This window comes from Pipistrellus hanaki (genome assembly GCF_964339955.1).
Source record: "Pipistrellus hanaki genome assembly, chromosome: 14".
Lineage (NCBI taxonomy): Eukaryota > Metazoa > Chordata > Mammalia > Chiroptera > Vespertilionidae > Pipistrellus > Pipistrellus hanaki.
Genome location: NC_140516.1, coordinates 5,063,165 through 5,084,199, shown reverse-complemented (window position 1 = coordinate 5,084,199; position 21,035 = coordinate 5,063,165). Strand labels below are relative to the sequence as shown.

At 59.4% G+C, this 21,035-nt stretch overlaps 2 protein-coding genes and 1 long non-coding RNA gene across 7 annotated transcripts in view; 1 reads left to right on the top strand and 2 right to left on the bottom strand.

Annotated features, from left to right (window-relative positions):
* Positions 1-16,348, top strand: part of RASSF4 (Ras association domain family member 4) — a 29,314-nt gene extending 12,966 nt beyond the window's left edge. The window contains exons 4-11 of one of the 4 annotated variants that reach the window (XM_084904750.1): positions 5,207-5,346; positions 6,203-6,291; positions 6,749-6,912; positions 8,699-8,800; positions 9,185-9,236; positions 9,748-9,869; positions 10,885-10,982; positions 12,139-16,348. In XM_084904750.1, coding sequence (XP_084760876.1) covers positions 5,207-5,346; positions 6,203-6,291; positions 6,749-6,912; positions 8,699-8,800; positions 9,185-9,236; positions 9,748-9,869; positions 10,885-10,982; positions 12,139-12,199 — 828 coding nt within the window. In that variant the 3' untranslated portion in view covers positions 12,200-16,348. The remainder of the gene's footprint in view (positions 1-5,206; positions 5,347-6,202; positions 6,292-6,748; positions 6,913-8,698; positions 8,801-9,184; positions 9,237-9,747; positions 9,870-10,884; positions 10,983-12,138) is intronic. The other 3 variants (XM_084904749.1, XM_084904751.1, XM_084904752.1) reach the window with 3 other exon arrangements.
* Positions 3,043-4,387, bottom strand: DEPP1 (DEPP autophagy regulator 1). Its single transcript, XM_084903657.1, has 2 exons — positions 4,249-4,387; positions 3,043-3,777 (listed from the first exon to the last, which is right to left on the bottom strand). Exon 2 carries the CDS (start codon positions 3,749-3,751, stop codon positions 3,191-3,193), a length of 561 nt encoding a protein of 186 aa, XP_084759783.1. The 5' UTR covers positions 3,752-3,777; positions 4,249-4,387; the 3' UTR covers positions 3,043-3,190.
* Positions 16,349-16,871: 523 nt separating the features above from the next.
* LOC311632845 lies at positions 16,872-21,004 on the bottom strand. Of its 2 annotated transcripts, XR_014796837.1 has the most exons (4): positions 20,899-21,004; positions 20,282-20,582; positions 19,751-19,806; positions 16,872-17,999 (listed from the first exon to the last, which is right to left on the bottom strand). It is a non-coding gene; the product is annotated as an uncharacterized lncRNA (long non-coding RNA). The 2 variants fall into 2 exon arrangements; XR_014796838.1 differs by having other exon boundaries at positions 20,282-20,987.
* Positions 21,005-21,035: the final 31 nt, after the last annotated feature.

The following is a 21,035-nucleotide window of genomic DNA, read 5'->3' as shown; positions in this document are numbered from 1 at the left end:
AGCACCGAGCAGGGCACCCACCTGAGCTGCCCTCTGGCCGCCCAGGGGCTCAGACCGGGTGCGCCTCACAGGGCCATGGGGGCCTGAGGAGACCCCTCCCCCTTGGTCACCCGCCCCCCCCAACCCCCCTCCAGGAGTCCTTGGGGCCCCAGCGCTGCTGTTGGGGGCACCTTCTCCTCCACCGTCCCGCCAGGCCGTAGAGCGTGGAGAGAGGAGGGTGTCAGTGGTCAGGGCCAGGGGCCATGACTGGGCCACGTGTGGGGAGAGCTGGGTGTGAGAGACCCCCACTGAGGAGGCCAAGGCTTCCTCGGTTGTGAGGAATAAGTTTGCTTGTGCTACAGTGAAAAGCAGAAGCAGCCTTTAAAGTCTGCAGAGCGTTTGTTGGCGTCTGGGGAAAAATGGGCAGCCTGTGAGCCAGAGGCCGCAGGCCCTGTGTCCTGGTGGGTGCACTGTGGCCCCTCCGAGACCTGGCCTCCCACCCAGCCTTGTGCTCAGCTCTCATGGGCTCACGGCTCCCCCTGCTGGCCCTGACCAGGCAGTGAGCCCAGTCCCCATCCTCAACCCACGCCGCCTGCTGGGCCTGAGAAATAAAAGGTACCAAGGGGCTATTATTATTATTATTATTGGACAAGGATTTTATTTTTTTCCCATTTTTAAAATTAAGGTATTACATGTGCACATATCTTCCCATTGCCCCCCACCCCCACTCCCATACATGCCCGCACCCCCAGAGTTTTGCGTCCATTGGTTATGCTTATGTGCATGCATACAAGTCCTTCGGTTGATCTCTTATCTCCCCAAACTCTCCCTAACCTTCCTGTTGTAATTTAACAGTCTGTTTGTTGCTTCTCTGCCACTGTATCTATCTTTTTGTTCATTGGGTTATAATGTTCTTTATTTTCCACACATGAGTGAGATCATGTGGTGTTTTTCTGTCATTGCCTGGCTTATTTCACTAATGCCGAGGGCTTCTGACAGAAAGCGGGCCCCAGGGCGGGTGTTCCCGCCTGCCGCCGCCCTGGTGGGACAGTGTGTCCTCCCTGCTCTGACCGCCATGGGAGGAGAGGGAGCTGCTGTTCAGGCCTCCCCCTCGAGGTCCTTCCCCTTCCCGAGGCTGTCCGTGCAGGAGCGGGGACACTGCCTGCCGGAGCCCCTGCCCGGCCTTCACTCTGGCTGTTATTTTGGCACCTTCTGCAAGTGCCACCACTTTCTTTCACGTCGAGAGGTGTAGCAGAGGAGACCAGAGCCCAGGTCCCCTCGCTGCTGCCTGATCCCCCCCCCCCCCCACACACACACACACACACACACAGCAGCGTGGCTCTGAGCGGGGAGACTGGCCGGGTCATCCTCGTACCGCCCTCGGACCCCCATTCCTGCCTCCGGGAAGGGGCTGAGTGAGGCTGAGCCCAGCGTGCCCCCGGGCACCCCCTGGCAGGGAGCCCTCCGCCACCTCCCCAGGGCGCTCCGGCTGAGGCCACCCACACGTTCCTGCCGGACAGTCAGGCGCCCACAAGCTGGAGCCACAGGGTGACAGAGGCGGACAGTGTGCGCAGCACTGGCGCCTCCATCTCCAGGTGCTGGCCAGCTCCCTCTCCTCTCCGGTGTGAGGGCAGTGTTGGTGGCCACGCGGAAAAGACGGGGAAACTGAGAAATTGCTGGTCTGAAACTTTCTCTTTAGAATGTATGCTTTACATTCTGCCTCCCCTCAGAAGGCATAAAAGAAGACATAAAAATGTAAAAGTCCAAACCAATTTTAAAAGAGCTTTGAAAAAGGGAAGAGCCCTGGCCGGCTTGACTCAGTGGATAGAGCCTCGGCCTGCAGACCGAAGGGTCTGGGGCTCGATTCGGCCAAGGGCACGAACCTCGTTGCAGGCTCCTTCCCGGCCTGGGCCCCGGTCAGGGCTCATGCAGGAGGCAACCTATCAGTGTGTTTCTCACACATCGATGTTCCTCTCTGTCTTTCCCTCTCTCTTCCACTCTCCCTAAAAATCAATGGGGAAATATCCTGGTGAGGATTAATAACAGCAACAACAATTTTTTGAAAGAAAGAAAGAAAGAAAGAAAGAAAGAAAGAAAGAAAGAAAGAAGGAAGGAAGGAAGGAAGGAAGGAAGGAAGGAAGGAAGGAAGGAAGGAAAAAAAGACTGTTTGATGGTCCACGGAGCAGGGAGGTGGGGGAGGCGGGGAGGTGAAGCAGCTGTGGGCGCGGCTGCAGCCCGCTCCGGCCCTCTCTGTCCCCTTCCCCTGCTCGGCCAGCCAGCGCTGCCGGCCCAGGGAGCAGGTGGCAGGTTCTCAGGCCTGGTCCTTTGGTTCTCCGACCTTCAGCTGCTGCTCTGAGAGGGAACCCTCCTTCACCCTCACCTCCTTGCTTGCCAGATGCCTTGAGGAAACGGGGTTTTGCCGGTCTCTGGGGGACCCGGGAATGGCCAGGCTGACCTGGGCCTGAGGATATGTGGAGTGAGGCCTTGACCCTTGGCCTGTCTGCTAACAGGGTGGCCAGACAGCACCCTGCACTTCACCCCCCACAGCTGAGGTCCCTGGTGGAGGCAGGGGGGGAGGGGGGACAGGATCACCTGGTGCAGCACTGGGCATCCTGCAGGCTGAGCTGGTGCGGGTTCTGTCCTGGGCTCAGCCTGGGGAAAACCCTCCTGATAATACAGCTGGAGCCACTGAGGTACCCCCATGCCGCCGTGTCAGCGCCCCTGAAGCAGTGGGGCTACTTGCTGAGACCACGTTTTCTCTTGGGGCTCCTGGGACCTGTGCTCTGAAGGTGGGGCCAGGGACTGATGGGAGCGCCCAGGGCCTCCTGGGAAACCACTGGGCGGGGGGTGAGATCTCGCTTCTCCTCGCTCCCCAACCTCGCCTCCCACACAGGCAGCAGCCACGCGTGTCTGGCTCGCAGCATGTGCCCCGTGACGTGTATGACGTTTATCTCATCGGAGCAGCCAGGAGGCAGGTCCCTTGGGCCATGAGAAAACTGAGAAACTGCTCAGAAGGGAGGAGCGATGTGGGGACCGCAGCACCACAGCGCGGGGAGGCTGCTCCTGTTCAGGGTCGGGGTCCCAGAGCAGGCAGCCCCTGCAGAAACCCCCCTCCAAGGCCCGCGGTGCCCACCGCGGGGGCGGCAGAGTGGAGAGGTGGCGGCCAGCTGCTCTGCACAGAGCCTTTATTGGGGAGGTCAGAGTTCATGGATCACCGGGAGGTGCAAACAGAGAGATCTGAGGACGCTGCCGGGGAGGCCGCGGCCCGGATGGGGTGCCGGGAGCCCTGGTGCCAGTCCCTTAACGGCCCCGGCGCCCTGGCATCATAGAGCTTCCCCTTGGGGCACGCCCCGGCCTCGCTGCCCTCCGTCTGTCTGTGAGGACCCCAGGGCTCCGCAGAGGGACCGGTCCTCCTCGGCAGGCCCCTGCACCGTGGCTGCTCCTCCTGGGGCTGCCCGAAGAGCCAGCCCAGGGGGTCGGCGGTGCTTGGGGGCTGCTGGCCGCTGACGGGAGTGGTGATGTTCTGGAGGGACCGGGGAGGGCCGCTCTTCCTGCCGGCCGGGGCTGGCCAGGGGCGTCTGCCGGGCCGGGCCCCGGCCGCAGCCTCGGTCAGCGCTGAGGCGGGCTGCGCCAGCTGGCAGAGGGACCTCCTGTGCTCATCCAGGCTCGGGGAAGCCAGGGCGTCCTGCAGGGGCCCCCCGGGCAGCACCTCCTCCCGGCTCTCCCGGATGGTGGGCAGGCGGACCACAGAGAGCAGGAGCCGGGACCTCATGGCCACCAACGGCCGGAAGCAGCCACCTGTTGGGTGACAGAGAACCAGGGGTGAGGGTCTGCCATGCCCATCTGCCACCCCCCCCCCCCAACGTAGGCCGTCTGTGAGCCACGGGCCTGAGGACAGTCCGCAGAGCGCTCCTCTCTCTAACGTTAAAGCCCATGGAATCAGAGAACCCAGCCAGCCTGCAGCCAGAGGGACAGGGTCTACAGCCAGACTCTGCCACTCCCTAATGGGGGACCTTTGGCTGCATCACCTCTGCAAGCCTCCACGTCCTCATCCATAAAACGGGGCTGCACACACCTCTTCTCAGGGGCGTGTGCTGTGAGAAGCACGAGTGGCCTCTCACGAGAAGCCCTGTGTGTATGAAGCCCTCACAGCCTCTGTCACTGCCGCGGGCTGCGCCCTGAGGCCGGGCAGGCCCCCGGCTGAGGCCCGGGAAGATACACAACGCCATTCTGTTTTACCTCAAACCGGGGGCAGGGGCTCGCTCTTACCTGGGGCCAAGGGGCCCTGGAGCTAGTAGGGCTGCCGGAGGAGCAAGGGCAGGCGTGGGGAGCCCCACGGAGTTTGGGGCAGCCGATGCGGGTTCGGCGGTCAGAGCCCCGTGCCCCGTGACAGACAGTGGGGATGAGGATCCGATGTGCCAGTGTCCAGGGCAGATCCCTCCCTGACGGTCTGGCCGACCCAGAGGCCCCACAGCGGCTTTTATACCTTCCCACTGATCAGCCTGAAATAGCCGTCAGGAAGGCTCTCCGGAAAACAGCCCAAGGGGCGGGCCTGGCCCCGTGCCCACCAGGAGCAAGTGTTTGTGCTGTGGGCGGCCCTGGGAGTGTTTACTCTGAGGAAAAGGGTGGGGGGGGGGGGGGGCGGGCACCGCTGCTGGCACCCCAGCCCAGGCCAGGAGAGGCTGCCCTCGGGGCTGCTACCACCACCTGGAGGCGTCCCCCCCGTGGGTTACGCCAGCCCCTGAGCCCCAGGCCCTCCAGCCTAGAGCCGGAGTGGTGGAGCCGGAGCCTGGCCCCCCCCTTCCCCCAGGAGGCTCTGCCCTGGAGGCGGCCGAGGCTGCTACGTAAGCCTGCGCCAAGGTGGCAGTGCCCACCCTGGTCTGGGACCAAGGGCAGCGCCCAGGTCCTGCTTTTACTGCTTCCCAGATGGGGTGCTTCCCATGGTGACTGGGCCGCGCCAGGCACGAGATGGTGCGGCCGCGGCTCCCAAACCGAGCTTCCCGGCTGCTGTGTGGACAGCGGCTGGGGTCCCAGGGGACACCCGTCTCAGCCACCCTGTCCCCCACCGTGCCCCTTCCCCCAGGGAGGTCCCCAAGAGGGAGGGTGCGTGTTTGGGGTTCGAGTGTCCGGGGAGTCCCGTGTCCGAAGGGCTGGGTCCTGGGGGCAGGGGGAGGCGGGCGGTGACTCCGAGGGCTCCCGGGCAGAGGCTGACGGTGCGGTCCCACAGGAGGAAGGGGCGCTGGTCATCGAGGGGCTCCTCACCATCGCCTGGGGGCTGCGGCGGCCCATCCGCCTCCAGATGCAGGACGACCGGGAGCCGGCGCCCCTCCTCGGCCGCCTGGACGCCGGGCAGCCCGGCTGCCGCCTGTGAGTGCCGCTCGGGGGCTGGGTGGCCTCCGTGGGTTTGGGGTGTTGGTGGGGGTCCCGGGCCTCCTGTAGGGGGCACACAGTCCGGGCTCAGCCCTGTCTCCTCCCGAGGCGTCAGCCCGCAGCCTCCCCGGCCCGGCGGCCTCGCCCCCAGAGGCGCTGTCCTCCTGGAAAATGCCCCAGCGTCCCCCCTCCAGCCCTGCTCCTCACACATCCACACGAGCCACCCGGTCTCTGCAAACAGGCATTTCTCAGCAGCTCTGGGTCTGTCCTAAAGGCGCACAGATTTCACTCCTCCTGCTCTGCTTTGACTTCCAACGTCAGGATTTATGTTTATAAATTTATCAACATTTAATATCATCCTTTCCCCCTTCAAATACTCAAATCAAGGCGCTGCTGCGAGGACCCTCAGCACGTTGACCTGCTGGCCCGCCCACGGGGGTGGAGGGCAGTCCCGTGAAGCAAATCCGAGCAGCTCAGGCTGCAGCACGAAGCTCATCCACGCGCAGTCCGGGGGCTAGTTGCCGTCACGCCTGTTCCTCTCGGGCCCGGAGGCCAGGTTGCCCCGCCCGGCCCCCTCCAGGCCTGCGGGATGCCCGAGCCCCCGGGCCCGGGGCACAGAGCACCGGGGTGTCCCGTGTCCTGCATGTGGCGAAGCAGAGCCACGGGCCTCAGAACAGTCCCCCTCAGCCCAGCAGACACGTGGCCATATTGTGCTTTTCTCTCAATATTTCCGCTGACTCTGGAGTGAAATCCCAGCCTCTACTCGGCCTGCCAGGCGTCTGGCCTGTGTGCCATCCGTGCAAGCGGCCCCTCATGGCCACTCCTATGCTGCATTGTGCTCGTGTTTTTCCAGAAAGGAGCCGCTTCTGCAGGGGGGCCCTGCCCCGCAGCCCGGCCCGCAGCCCCCGGAGCCCAGGCCTGAGAGTGCCCACAGCCGCTCAGGTAAGCCGGCCGCTCCCAGATCCCTGAGCTCAGCCTGGGGGGAGGGGCTTGGCCGTGCCCCCGCCTCAGAGCAGCTCCGAGGAGGAGCGAGGCCCCCCCTGGTCCTCGGGAGCAATACGGGGTCCTCAGTGACTCCTCACTGGGCAGGAGGGAGCGGGGACTTGGCTCCTTAGTGACCGGCCCCTCGCCAGGCAGTGTTCCAGGAGGAGGGGACAGTTCACAGATGGCCTGGAGCCCTCCTGGCCGTGCAGGCCCGGGGCCTTGTCCTCACACATAGGTCCATAACTGCCCCCCGTCCTCCATGCCCTCCCCCCAATACCCAGCATGTGATGTGGTCACACAGGTGACCTTCCTGCCAGGACCCGCCTCCACACTGGGGCAGCGTCCAGCAGATCTGCGGCCTCCGCGGTGCCCTGTCCCCGGTGCTCACCGGGGCCTGACCCTGCATCCCTTCCAGCCGCAGGGCCCCTGGAGGAGGGCGAGGAGACCCCGCAGCTGATGCGAACCAAGAGCGACGCGGCCTGTGTGGTCCAGCGGAGGCCCCGCTGCCGCGGCCCCGAGGAGACCCAGAGGACCCGGCGGCACCGCTTCTCCATCAACGGGCACTTCTACAACCACAAGGTACCTCCCGCCTCGCCTCTGCCCGGGGCCTGGCGCCGACCCGGACCCAGCCCCAAGCACCCGCCGAACCCGGGGCCTGCCACCCGCCAGCCCGGGGTGGCCATGCCAGAGCTCCCTCCCCACCTTCCTGAGCGGGTGGCGTGCAGGGTGGAGAAGCACGGCCAGGGCAAGCCCGTAGTCCCATCAGCTCAGGACCCTGAAGCCTGCGTTTCCTTCACCACAAACACGGTCCATCGTGCTCACACATGCCCCTGAGTTCTGTAAAACACCTGTCTTTGGTGTGTGCCGGGCTCAGCGAGGCGGTGTTCTCGGGTTCATCTGGGCTCGGTCTCCTGGGTACCATGCCCCTCGCTGGCACTGTGCCGGGGGAGTGAGTCAGCGAGGCCGAGGCGCGCCAGGCACACGGCCGTGTCAGGGAACACGCACTGCCCCAGGTTCCAGCATGCAGCCCTGTCCCAGCATGTACTGCCCCCGGCTCAGGAAGTGACATCACTCCGTAAGCAACTGGGTGGCGAGAGGAGACGCTGGCTGGTGCTGCAGGGGGCACGGGTGGCGGTTTGGGTGCGGCCTGGCTGGAGGGTCCTGAAGCAGGCCCATCCTAGCACCCTGGGAACGGAGCAGGCGCTTCCAGTCCAAGCAGCAGCCCAGGCCGGCGGGAGCGGGAGGAGGTCCGGGGTCAGATCTGCAGAGCAGCCCCGGCGAGGCCTGCCCGGAGCCATTCAGGCCGCGCTGGGGTGGGCTGGCCTTCAGGATGAAGCCGTCAGCAAGGCAAGCCGACAGGACCCTGCTTTGCTGTCGGGACCTCCCAGCGCCCCCCACCCCCACCCCCCACGCTCCCGCTAGGACCACAGCGAGTGCTGAGTGACAGCGGCTGCAGTGTCTGTGCTCCGCCCAGGAGAGCCCAGGGCTTGAGAGGACAGTTTCCTGGAGGAGTGACGAGCCCAGGACTGAGCTTAAGGGGGATTGGGAACGGCTTAGTTACCATGAGCACCACGTGTAGTAAATCCTCCTAAGGTTCCGGCGTTCTTCAGTCTTCTTCTCCGTGACGGGGCCTGGCTCTTCTAGTCATTCCGTGCTCACTGGGAACAGAAGGCGAGGCTGGCCTCTGTGTCACCAGTCATTCCACGTCTTCTCCTAGAGAAGGCAAGTCCAGGCCGGGTCTGGCCCTGGGACTGGGGACCAGCCGGGGACACTGAGTCCCCGCCGCCAGCCGAGGAGAGCTGAGCGAGGGCAGGCAGAGAATGTGCCCATCGGAATGTGGGGAGTGGGGCACCAGGAGCGGGGTGCACGGGAGGCCCCGGTGCCAGGCGGGGAAGCAGGGCTGGTTCAGAGCACGCTTGGTGGCCAGGGTTTGGGAAGGTTATTCCTGGGCACCGGTCTGGGGGGGAATCCGAAGGGCGGAGCCTGGAGGGGAATGGGGGAAGCTGGCACCCATGGGAGAGTGGAGAGGCGTGGGCAGACTGAGAACTCTCTGCCTGGGGATCGGCAAACACCTGGTCATTGATGGGCAGAAAGAGGAGGGAGAGACGGGCCCCCATCCCTTGTGGGTTTCCTCGGCCCACTGAGTGCCGGAGCAGAGGCTGCCCTGGCAGCATTGCGGGCATCTTTCTCAGCGAGACGTGAGCTGTCACCGCGAGGTCCGGGCACAGCCTGCCCATGGGTCTGTGTGAGGTCAGAGCCCCGTTCGTCTGCTGCTCCGCGCCCGCAGCACAGGCTGATGGTGTGCCCGCCCTGAGCGTGCCAGCCTCGGCCCCAGCCCGGCCCTGACCTCCCCCTCCCTGTGCAGACCTCCGTGTTTACGCCTGCATACGGGTCCGTGACCAACGTGAGGGTCAACAGCACCATGACCACCCTGCAGGTGCTCAGCCTGCTGCTCAGCAAGTTCCGGGTAAGTCCGCGTCCCCAGCCGGTGGCCTCCCAGCTGCTGCTGCATCGGGGGTGGGTGACGGGGGGGGGAGTTGGGGGTGGGTGACGGGGGTGGGTGACGGGGGCGTTGGGGGTGGGTGACGGGGGGGGGCGTTGGGGGGGGTGAGGCGGGGTGTTGTCTGTGGCCCTGGTGGAAGGCCTGGCAGGGTTCTCTCTGCGGCGCTGGGCTCTGGGGTTCGAGGCAGAGACGGGGGGCTGGTGGTCCGGGGATTTGTGTGTGTGGCACCAGGGGTGTGGGTGCTGCCAGGGGGATTTGTGTGTGTGGCACCGGGGGTGTGGGTGCTGCAGGAGTGCCCCTGTCCCTGGTCTTGGATGCCGGGTCTGACCTCTGTCTCTGCCGCTGCAGGTGGAGAACAGCCCCAGCGAGTTCGCACTCTACGTGGTTCACGAGTCGGGGGGTGAGTGTCGGCCTTGGCCCCAGATCACAAGAACAAAAGGCAGGCTCCCGACCACGGTCCTCTCCCAGGGCTGTGCTGGCTTGTGTGCCCTCCTGCCCTTGGGACCCACTGTGCCTGCACCCCGAATGCCTCTCCCAGCCCGGCCAGGGCACACCTGTCCCTTTGAGAACCACACACCCCGTAGGAAGCCACCATCCTAGCCCACTTACTGGGAGGGTCTGTGAGCTGGAGTGGAGCCCTCAGCCCTGAGCAGTGCAGCGGCCGAGCCCCTGCCCGGCCCCGGGAGGCAACTGTGGGCCCAGCCTCCGGGGACCGCTTTCCCCCCACCCCCGGACGGTCCCTGTCCACGTGGGCCTCTGTGAAGGACGTGGCCACACACCACCAGGGCCATCGTCTCAGCCAGGCCTGGAGGAGGGCCCCGCGGCCCTGACAGCCGCTGTCCATCCTGGCCCTGGCCGGGAACAAGGCGGGCCTCATGCCCCTGAGCTCTGTAAACCGCCTTTCCTTCCAGAGCGGACAAAACTCAAAGACTCTGAGTACCCGCTGATTTCCAGGATCCTGCACGGGCCCAGTGAGAAGATCGCCAGGATCTTCCTGATGGAGGCCGACCTGGGCGAGGAGGTTCCCCACGACGTGAGTGGGGCCGGGGCTGGGAGGCTGCTCCTGAGGGGGGCAGGCGGACGGCGGGGACTCTCGGGCTCCGGCTGTCCGTGGCCGCAGCCCTCTCGGACGTGGTCTCCGGGGACCGCACGGCTGTCCCCAAGGGCTCCTGGCAAGGGCGATGATGGCTCCTGCCCCCGCCCCCACCCCTCTGTGCCCCCGCCAGCTCCGTGGGCCGGCTCCGAGGGAGAAGCTGGTTCCAGGAAGCCACTGCCCGGGCTTTCCCGCCCGCAGGTGGAGCCTTTTCCTTCATGGCAGTGACTGTTGTCATTGCAACGCTGTGGTGCTCCACCTTCCTGGTGCCGCGGCCCTTCAGCACAGCTCCTCGTGTGGTGGTGACCCCCAACCACAAAACTATTTTCGTTGCTACTTCATAGCTGTAATTGTGCTACTGTTAGGAGTCGTAATGTAAGTATCCGTGTTTTCCAATGGTCTTAGGCTCTACAGCAGCGGCTCCCAACCTGTGGCTCGCGACCTTTCGGACCTCATGGACCCCCGGTAGAACCTAAGACCATCGGAAAACACAGATACTTGCATTATGATTCCTAACAGTAGCACAATTACAGTTATGAAGTAGCAACGAAAATAGTTTTGTGATTGGGGGTCACCACCACACGAGGAGCTGTGCTGAAGGGCCGCGGCATCAGGAAGGTTGAGAATCACTGCGCTAGAGGTCCGTCCGCACAAGGGTTTCTGAGCGAGGGCCTGGCTGGGCCTGTGGACAGGCGTCTGAGTCCACGGCCGGCACAGTGTCCTGCCACCGTGAGACAGTGTGTCCCCCCTGCACCCGTGTGCCTCTGCTCACCTCGAATGCTCTTCCTCGGCCGCAGCCCAACCGGAGCACACGGAACAGTGTTGGGGGCGGGAGAGGGCAGCCGCCTCCCCGGGCGTGAGGCGTTGCTGAGTTGGGCCGGTGGAAACCAGGAGGCAAAGAAAATGTGTTTGGCGTCTAATGTAAAGCACATTAAAATGTTCTTGGATTTTCTAGGTTGCTCAGTACATTAAGTTTGAAATGCCGGTGCTGGACAGTTTTATTGAAAAATTAAAAGAAGAGGAGCAAAGAGAAATAATCAAACTGACCATGAAGTAAGCAGCACTTAAAGGGCCAGTCGTGGGGCCTGTCCATCAGGCAAGCCTGCACGGTAGAGCATCCAGGGCAGGGCTCTATCCTCCAGGCTCTGGAGGGAGAGCTCTCTCCTCCAGACATGCCAGGTGCCCTCGCACGGCTCAGGGAAGCCTGCCAACCCTGGTTTTCCAGCCCGGCCCTCTGGCCCTCTGCTTGGCGTTGATACCAAGTTGGGTGGCAACTTGCCAAAATAGCAGGAGGAAGCCCAGTCCCCCATCCAGCACCCCACCAGAGGGGAGGGACGCAAGCTGCTGAAAACCCGGCAGCAGAGTCCGGCAGGGGCATGGGTGGGCCAGGACCAGGGCTGGGGTTCTGCTGCTGACCCGGCTCTGGGGGAGCCGCGGAGAGGGCCTGCTCTGCCCGGGGCTTTCGTGCAGCGGAGTCTGCGCCTGCCGACAGGGGCGGTGGTTGTACCTCAGGTGCAGAGAACCAGTTCACCTGGCAGCTCCTGGGGAAGCTACTGGGCCCAGCTGTGTGAGGTGAGCCAGGTTACATGGCCCTCTGCAGAGCCAAGCGTGGAAAGGACACGTGCAAGGTGCCATGCCAGGGCCGGGGTCAGAGTCCCTCTTAGAAAGGGAAGTGGGGGGAGGGGCCTGACGATGAGGACTGGCTAGGATTCTGGCTGAATGACCCGTGGAAGCCACGCCCCCTCCACCTCTCTCCCCCACACGTCCCTCTGTGCGCTGGGCCCTGCGTGGGCAGTCAGCGGGCTCACTGTGGGATTTGGGACCTGAAGAGGATGGGGGGCCACCTGGGCAGTCTGCTCAGGGTGCAGGGAGGACACAGGCCTGAACCCAGGGCTCTGATCCTGGCTCTGTGCTCTGTCCACTCCAGCACGCGCCTGTCCACACTGGACAGTCTTTGCCATGGAAATGGCAGCACGTGGCTGTGAGACTTGGCAGTGTGTGCAGCCCTGTGCCTGCCTCTGGCAGCCTGTGGTCCCACAGTGTGTCCGCCTGGCTATTCCCTCCGTGGCAGAAGGCAGGCGGTGGCACTGATCAGCAGTCAGGGACCCTAATCTCCTGGCCCAGGCATGTGCGGCTCCCTCACTCCGCCCCCCTCCCCCGCCCCGTCCCGCGCAGTGTCGGTGAGTCTGGTGGCTGTGTCTCCCTCCAGGTTCCAAGCCCTGCGCCTGACGATGCAGCAGCGCCTGGAGCAGCTGGTGGAGGCCCAGTAGCCAGCCAGGGCCCGCCTCTGCCGAAGCCACCAGCAGCCAACGCACGCCCAGTGCCTGCGAGCGCGCCCTGACCCGCGGCCCCTCCGGAGGAACCCGAACCTGTCTACCCGCCTGAGTACCACGAGCCCCATGTCCCTGGTTCTTATCTCCCCGTGAGCACTCGCAGGACCCGGGCACTGGCCTGAGCAGCAGGAACTCGCTGGTGGGGCTTCCTGCTGGTTTGGTGGGAGCTGCGTGGAAGTTTGCTCTGGGCATTGAGCAGCCCTGGCGCTGAGCCCTGCCACGTCATGGATGGGCTGGCTGGTCCCGTTCACGCCACATCTCCTGCTAAGGAGAGCGGTTCCTGCCCGAGCCCTGGAGCTGGCACAGCCCCGCAGGCCCAGCCCGCCCTCTGCCTCCACGGGAGCCACCTTGTGCTGCGCTCAGGAGCGCTGCCCGGGAGGCGGGCTGCCTGCGGGGGGGGGAAGGTGCCCGCTCCTGGCACCACTTCACCATGGCGTCCCTGGCTCCCGCCCCCAAACATCCGGTGTCAGTCCCTGAGCCTCGCACAGCCCGGCACCCCGGAGGCAGAGGCCGGACAGGAACGAGACCACGAGCTCCTGGCCTCTCTCTGCAGCACTGACTCTAACCTTCCTCAGCAAGACCTGCAGGAATCCTTCTGGGGAGCTCACCGCAGAGCCACGCCGGTCTGGTCCAGTGGAGGAGGCGGCCCCGTGGCGTTGGGTGTACGGCCCCTTGTGGGAGAGCCCAGGGCCCAGGGGCTGCCGTCAGCGGCTGGAGAAGGCAGTGCCCAGGCCCCGCCACACTGTCCCTCTCTGGCTGCAGCCTCCACGCAAAGCACTTCCCTCACAGGCGTGTGTTGAGGAGAAATGTCAGCCTGAGGAGAAAGGGCTTTGAATTCATTGGGCCCAGACACTGAGCCGTTTGGGTTTGTCAGCCGATGGAGAATTTCTGGAAGGAATAAGAAGTCTTTTGCAAAACTATGCAACACTTGATGTCAGTCATGGTATTTGTCAAAAGCTAAAGACCCAGTTTCTTCCCGCTGCCGGTGGGTGGCACACTTCAGGGGAAGAACCAGCGAGGCCTCCACATGCAGGCAGCGGATACCCCCTCTGCCTGGGCAGCGGCTCCGGCTGCGCCCACAGGAGCAGAGCGGGGGAGCAGCCAGGCTGCCAGTTTGCTGTCTGCTTCCTGCAGCAGCACAGTTTCCAAGGTGCTAATAAAGGTGTGCTCCCCTGAGCTGGAGGGGTCAGGGCCACGCCTCCTTTTTGCTTGTGTGTATCACCTACCCCCCTGCTGTATTCCTGAGACTCTTACCCGGAGAGGGCGCAGCTGAACTTGGCAGATGATCTAGATCCGAGCCCCATCGGTGCCCTTGCACAGACATAACTCCTGCATTCTGTGCATACCCTGGGGAGGGGTGTGGGGCCTGAGGACAGAGGTGGCTGCAGCGCATGGAGGAGTCATCGTTGTGGGGTCTGTGGGTGACCTGGCCGGTGAACGTAGGGTCATCCCGAATCACAGACTCTCAGCATCAGGAATCTTCCAGGTACGGGCTCAGGCGGATTGGCGGCAAGAACGAGGCGAGGATAGAAAAGAAATCAAACGGGTCATTTCACCCCCCGGCCCGTTTACAGCCTCGGGTCTAGCACAGCTGCCATCCGGAACTAGAGCTTTAGTTCAGCAATGAGTGAGTGACGTCTTGTGAGAGGCCTCTGCTCAGCCCTGGGGGGACAAAGGCAGAGCCCCAGTCCTCTGCAGGTCAGGGCGCCCTCAGCGGGAGACACCCTGAGAGCAGCGAGCCAGGAAGGGCCCTGGGCGGAGGCCCAAGCTGAGCCTGAGCGGTTACAACTGCGTGTGGCATTCCAGCCCGGAGACACCTGCCAGCCCGGGAGCCATAGGCGCAGGAGCCCTCAGTAAATACTCACCTGTTTTTATATATATTATATAAAATATAAAATCCTTACCAGAGGATACGCTTTATGATTTTTAAAGAGAGAAAGGGAGACAAAGAAACATCGATAGGTCACCTCATAAGTGCAAGGAATTGAACCCATAACCTTTTTGGTGTGTGTGCAAATGCTCTAACCAACTGAGCCAGCTGGCCAGGGCCATAGCTAGATATTAACAAAGGAAGGGAGCAAAAGGAATCAGATGTTATTCAGCATAATAAACTAGGAAGCCAAATCAGACACAGCCTGCTTGCTCCACTAGGCAGCTGCAGCTTCACACTCCCTCGGCGGACCTCTCATTCCGAAAGGAAGCAGGACGGTTGTTACTGGTCACTACCAAGGGAGGAATAAAAGCAGCAAGCCGGGACCGGTTTGGCTCAATGGATAGAGCGTCGGCCTGCGGGCTGAAAGGTTCCGGGTTCGATTCCGGTCAAGGGCATGTACCTTGGTTGTGGGCACATCCCCAGTAGGGGGTGTGCAAGAGGCAGCTGATTGATGATTCTCTCTCATCGATGTTTCTAACTCTCTATCCCTCTCTCTTCCTCTCTGTACAAAATCAATAAAATATATTAAAAAAAAAAAAAAAAAGCAGCAGGAGAAATCCCCCCCTCCCCCGCTGGGCACATGCGCAGTAGAAGCCAAGATGAGGATGGATGACTCAGGAGAGGTGCTTCCACTGTGAGGCATGCGCAGGAGGAGCCAAGGTGGCACTTCGAGGCCTGTCAGACTCGCCTGGGGAAAGGATTGGATTGGATAAGAGCTAGGAAATGGATTGGTTAGGGGGAGGATCCAATACAAGCCCAGCAAAGATTGGGAAGTTGATTGGTTAGTTTGAAAGGATGCATGGTCCTTCTCCAAGGCCAAGATAATATAATCCCAGCTTAGCAAAGCTCTCTATCTTGCTGGGTAACAGTGCTGGCCTGTTGGTTCCTGCGTTCTCTCTCCATAGTTATCATGCGGCCCTGGCCGCCGCTCTGGCCTGGCACACTGCAGTAGCAGGATGGCATATTGTACAATCTCCGGACACTGGCCCTATTTCTGGGCCTGAAAAGCAAGCTTGGATTTTCTGTATGGCGGGACAGATGAGGCATTTGGAACCCAGGGCAGTTCTTTGATTTTGCATCTGGCGCCACACTAAGTCTGCACGTCACCACCTCCTACACGCGGTTTCCAGAACGCTTTCCTTGCGAGTCCGTGAAAGAACCCCATTCCACCGACAAGAGACTGAGGGTGCTTTTTGCACTTCTTACGATATTTAATTTAATGCTTGTCTAGATAAGTGTCACTTTTAAAATAGACATTATCAGAAGTAACTTCTGAATACCTGGGCTAACAAAAGCCACTGGCGCAGGAGGAGGGAAATGGACACTCCTGTCGTCTGAGGGCTGCACACACCTTCCCATCGATGCCACCCTTACTCTGCAGGGGCCACTGGAAAACCGCCTCCGTCAGCCCCTGTGCCCCGCCACTGCAGGCTCGGGTTTCCTGCTGTTTTGTGGGGAGGCTCCATATCCCTCTCTCCGCAGACCTGACGGTGTTTCTCAGACGCCCTTCACTAACCGGTGCCTCAGGGAATGAGTGTACCCAAAGGTGAAGTGAAGATGCTGGTGAGAGCGTGTCCTCTCCTTCAGAAGGCCGGGCTCAGGAACCAGGGAAAATAACAAACAGGATGAAATCCACATGATTGCAACATAGCAAGTGGACTCGGGAAAAACAGGGTGGTTTGTCCAGAACAAATAGGCATTGAAAACAGCTTGTTTTTCCCCTGGTAACAACCATATGCTACCTGCTTGGGATGTTTGCCAGAAAATGGATGAAAGACCTTCCCGCTGTCAACATAAAGCTGGGCCTTCACCCAGGAACATCTGGTCCCTTAGGCCCAGGGCAGGCCAGGTGAATGGCGGAGGCCCTGGCAGTGCACACCGTGCCCGTGTGGGCGGCACAGGGTGCCCCGCAGCTGCAGAACAGGGGCAGGCTGTCCTTAGCAGGTGACCTGGTGGGCAGCAGCCGCCGCCTCAGTCCCGCAGCCACAATCAGCCAGGAGGTGCGATCAGAGCCAGCCGGTTCCCAGTGTAAAAACAGCTCGGTGCACACGCTGTTGTAATTGTCTGGGAGAAAGCCAGCTGCCGACCTGCCCCTGGACGCCCAGCTTGCAGGGTGGGGCTCTGCTCCCTCCTGGCTGTACTTTTAAATGGGTGTTTTTCTGCAAACTTAGGAATGCGAATTCCCAGAGCTTCCTTTCCCAGAGAACTCAACGGAAACAGAACGCCAGGTCTCAGGCTTGGCGCTCAAACCATTGTTCAGGGCCTTCATGGGAGGTGGCCCACGTGTTACCGTGCTTGGCCACACATGTGACCACATCCCTTGCGTTATTTCCAAATGCAGCTCTCCCTTCTTCCTCTCCTCTCTCCTCTCTCCTCTTTCCTGTCTCCTCTCTCCTCTCTTCTGTCTCCTCTCTCCTCTCTTTTCTCTCCTCTCTCCTCTCTTCTCTCTTCTCTCTCCTCTCTTCTCTCTTTTCTCCTCTCTCCTCTCTCCCCTCTCCTCTTCTTGTCTCCCCTCTCCCCTCTCCCCTCTTCCCCCCCCCCCCTTCTCTGGAGTGAGATGCAGGAACAAAACCATTGTAAAAGGAAGCTGTCTTGCCAGCACTTTTCCCAGCCCAGAAGACTGTTCTTCTTAGAAGGAGCCTTTCAAATACCACAGAGCCAGGGACACACTCTGGAAACTCTTTCCAGAGAACCCCCAGCCATTAAACCCTCAGCCCAGTTTCCCCAGAAAGATGTGCTGTTGGGGAGAGGTGGTGGCATACCATGTCTTTGCTGCCCTATCTGTCCCTCCCAGTCTCTCCCCCTTTGTCCTTTTTGTTTTGTAAATATGTGTCCCATTTTCAATAATTAAATTTGTTTAAAAATAACCTGGAACCCATTGGAGAGATGCTATCATGTGGAGGTTATATGCACAGCTGGGACGGATTCCAAGGGGGCATCAGAGTAAGTGGATGCTGCACAGACACACTCCCAGGACCGAACTGGAAATACAACTAAAATACAGAAAAACTTCCTGAATAACCGCCTGAGGGCCAGCTGGAGAGAACCTTGTAACCAAGGATGGAAAGTGGAGACCACATAGAGACTGGTAGGAAGGGCGGAGGCACAAGAGGGCTGGTGGGGCTCCAGCATACAGCAGCTGAAGTTATGGAAAGAAATCTCAGCTGTGGGGGGTTCCCACTGAGAACTCTGGGGTCTTAACCCCAAGCTTGGATCCCCAGCAGAGAGCACCAGAACTGAGAAAGATACTCTCATACCATCTGGCTGTGAAAAGCAGTGGGGTTGCTGCCTGCTAGGGAGAGATGGCTGGAAATGCAGGCATCCTCTTAAAGAGCCAACACAAAAAATGTGCATGTGCAGCCACTCACCTTGGGCTCTAATACTTTCAACAATAAAGATAACCTTTTTACAAAAAAAAAAAAAAAAAGCAAAGCCAGTTACTTGTGCCCATTTTCTCATTTGTAAAATAAGGATAATAACAGTTCCTATATCTTAAAGTTGTGGGAGGTTTTTTAGTCAACTTTGTTACAGAAACAAGTAACACCAAAAATCTCAGTGACTACAACCAGACCATTTATTTGTTAAGTTACATGGGACTACAGGCGGCTGAGGTGGGCATATGTATCTCTGCTCCACATGTCTTCTCTCAGGTCCGACTGAAGGAGCAGCCCACGTGGCACACAGTATTCTCCAGGCAGAGGCAGAGGCAGCGTGGAGGCAGAAGCAGTGCTGTAAAGCCTCTTCCGGGACGTGGTATACTCCATGTCCACTCACTCACACGCAGGTGGCCAATGCTATTCACACCTAAAATCAACATTAGTGGGATGGGTGTCAGCAATAGGCAGGGATGTGACCTTCAAAAAGGGCCAGTAAATGCCTGGAAACAATCATAACACAGGAATATGGAAGGAGGTGCTTCGAACAGTGTCTGGCACATGGTAAGCGCTCAGTAAGAATCGACTATAACTATACTACTAAGTAGAAGGCATAAAACACTGCTTGTTTTCTCTCCCTCTCTTTCTCCTTTTTCTTTTAATCTTCCTCCTCCTCCCCACCCCATATCCTTTCTATTTCTTGCCCCTCTCCATCCTCACCTCCTACTCTGCCCATTCTTGGCTACCTACACACCTTTGTTTCATGACTTTCATCTCTCTCTCCTTTTTAAAATTCATTTTTCTTTATCTAAATCTCTACTTCTCTAATCTACACATCTCTGGGCCTTCTGTAGTTGGCCAAATTGTTATCAGGTAAGCTAAACGAGGTAATTCACCTTTACGTGGGACATGGAAGTAGTTAGTCTTAATTAATGACTGACTAACAATAACATGTTTTTAAATAAATGTTATCTTATTTTAATGTACATAGAGCAAACAGTCCCAGCAGGTCATTTTTGCTTTTGAAACTGTCAAGCGGAGTACGGCTATGAAACAGCTGTGTTGTTACAGATCAGTTATGAAGCAGCATGGCTGTAAGGCAGCCCTGGGGCGAGGCAGCCCCAGGCTGAGAGGGTCGTGCGGCTGGACAGCTCTGCTCTACCCCCGTCTGCTGCTCCAGCGAGATGACTTTAGTTTCAGCACCGGGAGAGGGAGCACAACCTTCAGTCAGCTAGAGGGGAGCTGGCTTATACACACCGCCTGGTCCCTGACAGGTCATCCTCATGCAAATGAGGACTCCAAATACTTGCAATGTGATTGGTCCAAAAGGCACTGTCCTGAGTGGTCAAAATGGAGCTGCTCTGATTGATCAGTGAGGATGTTGGTGATTTGGATGCTCAGCTGTTCTGACTGGGTGGGGAAAGCCTCAGTCCTATTGGCTGAAATCCCAGGAACTGCTTTATAAGGGAGGTCAGGAACGCAGTGCAGGCAGGTGGTTCAGGGCAGGCTTCTCCCTGCCTGTGGCTTGTCTGAAAGGCCCCTGTTTAGAAAGGGCTGCTAGGCTCTCCTTATACATTTGAACCCAGTCAGCCAGCTGGGCCCTTCTTGGCAGGTAACTTCTTTCTCAAGGTCCACGCAGCTTTTCCTATACTATCTCTGGCCATTGCTCCCCACCCCCACCCCCTTCAACGACCAGCATCAACTTCTAATAGTGATTTAATAATACTAGTAAAAGTAGCCGAAACTGGTTTGGCTCAATGGATAGAGCGTCGGCTTGGGGACTGAAAGGTCCCGGGTTTGATTCCGGTCAAGGGCATGTACCTTGGTTGCGGGCATATCCCCAGTAGGGGGTGTGCAAGAGGCAGCTGATCGATGACTCTCTCTCATCGATGTTTCTAACTCTCTATCTCTCTCCCTTCCTCTCTGTACAAAATCAATAAAATATATTTTTAAAAATAAATAAATAATACTAGTAAAAGTAATAGCAACACCTCATATTTTTGTATTATGCACTGTGCTAAATCCCTTACATTTATCTCATTTAATCTTTACAACAGTCCAGCTACTATCCAGATTCTTGAGTTGGCATTCCTTATTCCACCTTGAGCTACTCTGGCCTCTACCATCAACACACTGTGTTACCTCAGGAAAGTCTCCCTCTCTCAGCCTTATTTTACTGACCTGTAAGACAGACATAACGATCCCTGCATCGCGAGACTGTAGTAGAGATGAATGACCTGAGAATAGATGTAAACACACTTGTAAACAATGAGGTATCTTACAAATTTATTCATTCAACAAACACTTGCTGAGTGCCTGTACCTGCTGAGCCCTGTTCTTAGCAATGCAGACACAACAAAGAGCAAGAAGCAAACCCGGGCAGCTGTGGGCGCCACTGTGAGGCCATGGGCTTTTGTTCCAATGGCATCAGAAACCTATGGAGGTTTTGAACAAAAGCAAGGTAATCCTCTGACTTGGATTCTAAGAGGATCTTTCTGGGGCTGTGCGCAGACTTTGGGGAGACCAGCGAGGAAGACAGAGCAATAATCCGGACAGGAGATGAGAGTGGCTCGCCAGAGGTTATAGCAGTGGGGGTAAAAGGTTCATTTCCGAATATATTCTGAGGATAAAGCCAATATAATTTCAATGGGTTGAATTTGGGTTTTGATGAAAAAGAGTCAACAATGACATCAAGAGTTTGGACCTGAGCACCTGGACAGATGGAGTTGCCATCAGTTGCTGGGATGACGACTGTTGAAGGAATAGGTTAGGACGGTGAAGGTCATAAATTCACTCAGTCAGGTTTGCAATGTCCATCACACAAGCAAGTAGTGCTGAGTACTCAAGTGGGTAGACAAATCTGGAGTCCAGTAAGAAATGCATCTCAGCGGGGCTGGAGTTCACAATCCAGAGTCTTCAGCACCTGTGGGTGGTCTCTGAAGCCACCGGAGTGGAGGAGTTGGCAGAGGAGAGAGGGTGCCCCGCTCAGGATGGCTTGGCTGAGGAGGAGGAGCTGCAGAAGAGAGAACAGGGGAGACCGTTACTAAGGATAAATAAGGGGATGCTGAAAACCGGGAGACTTCCCTGGGAAAAGCCCGCCCCATCCTTGGGGGTCCGCTTTCACGGTGCACACTGGAGCACACTCTCTGCCTTGGTTTCCAATATATCCGGAAATGAACCTTTTACCCCCACTGCTATAACCTCTGGCGAGCCACTCTCATCTCTTGAATAAGACCATTCCGGCCCTGCGGGGCGTTTTGGTGGGAATGAAACAAGGTGACTCGTGAAAAAGATCAGGGACAGTTGGGGTCCCCGAGAGCACCCCTTACAGGGAGTCAGTGCGCCAGATGTGCAGAAAACAGCCTGGAGCTGGGGGCTGGTGGCGGCCCCTAAGCCCTGACGGGAAGCACCGGCTGCAGGTCGCTCCTCGGCCACCAGGGGCGCGGGCGGACGCCTTCGGGGGAGC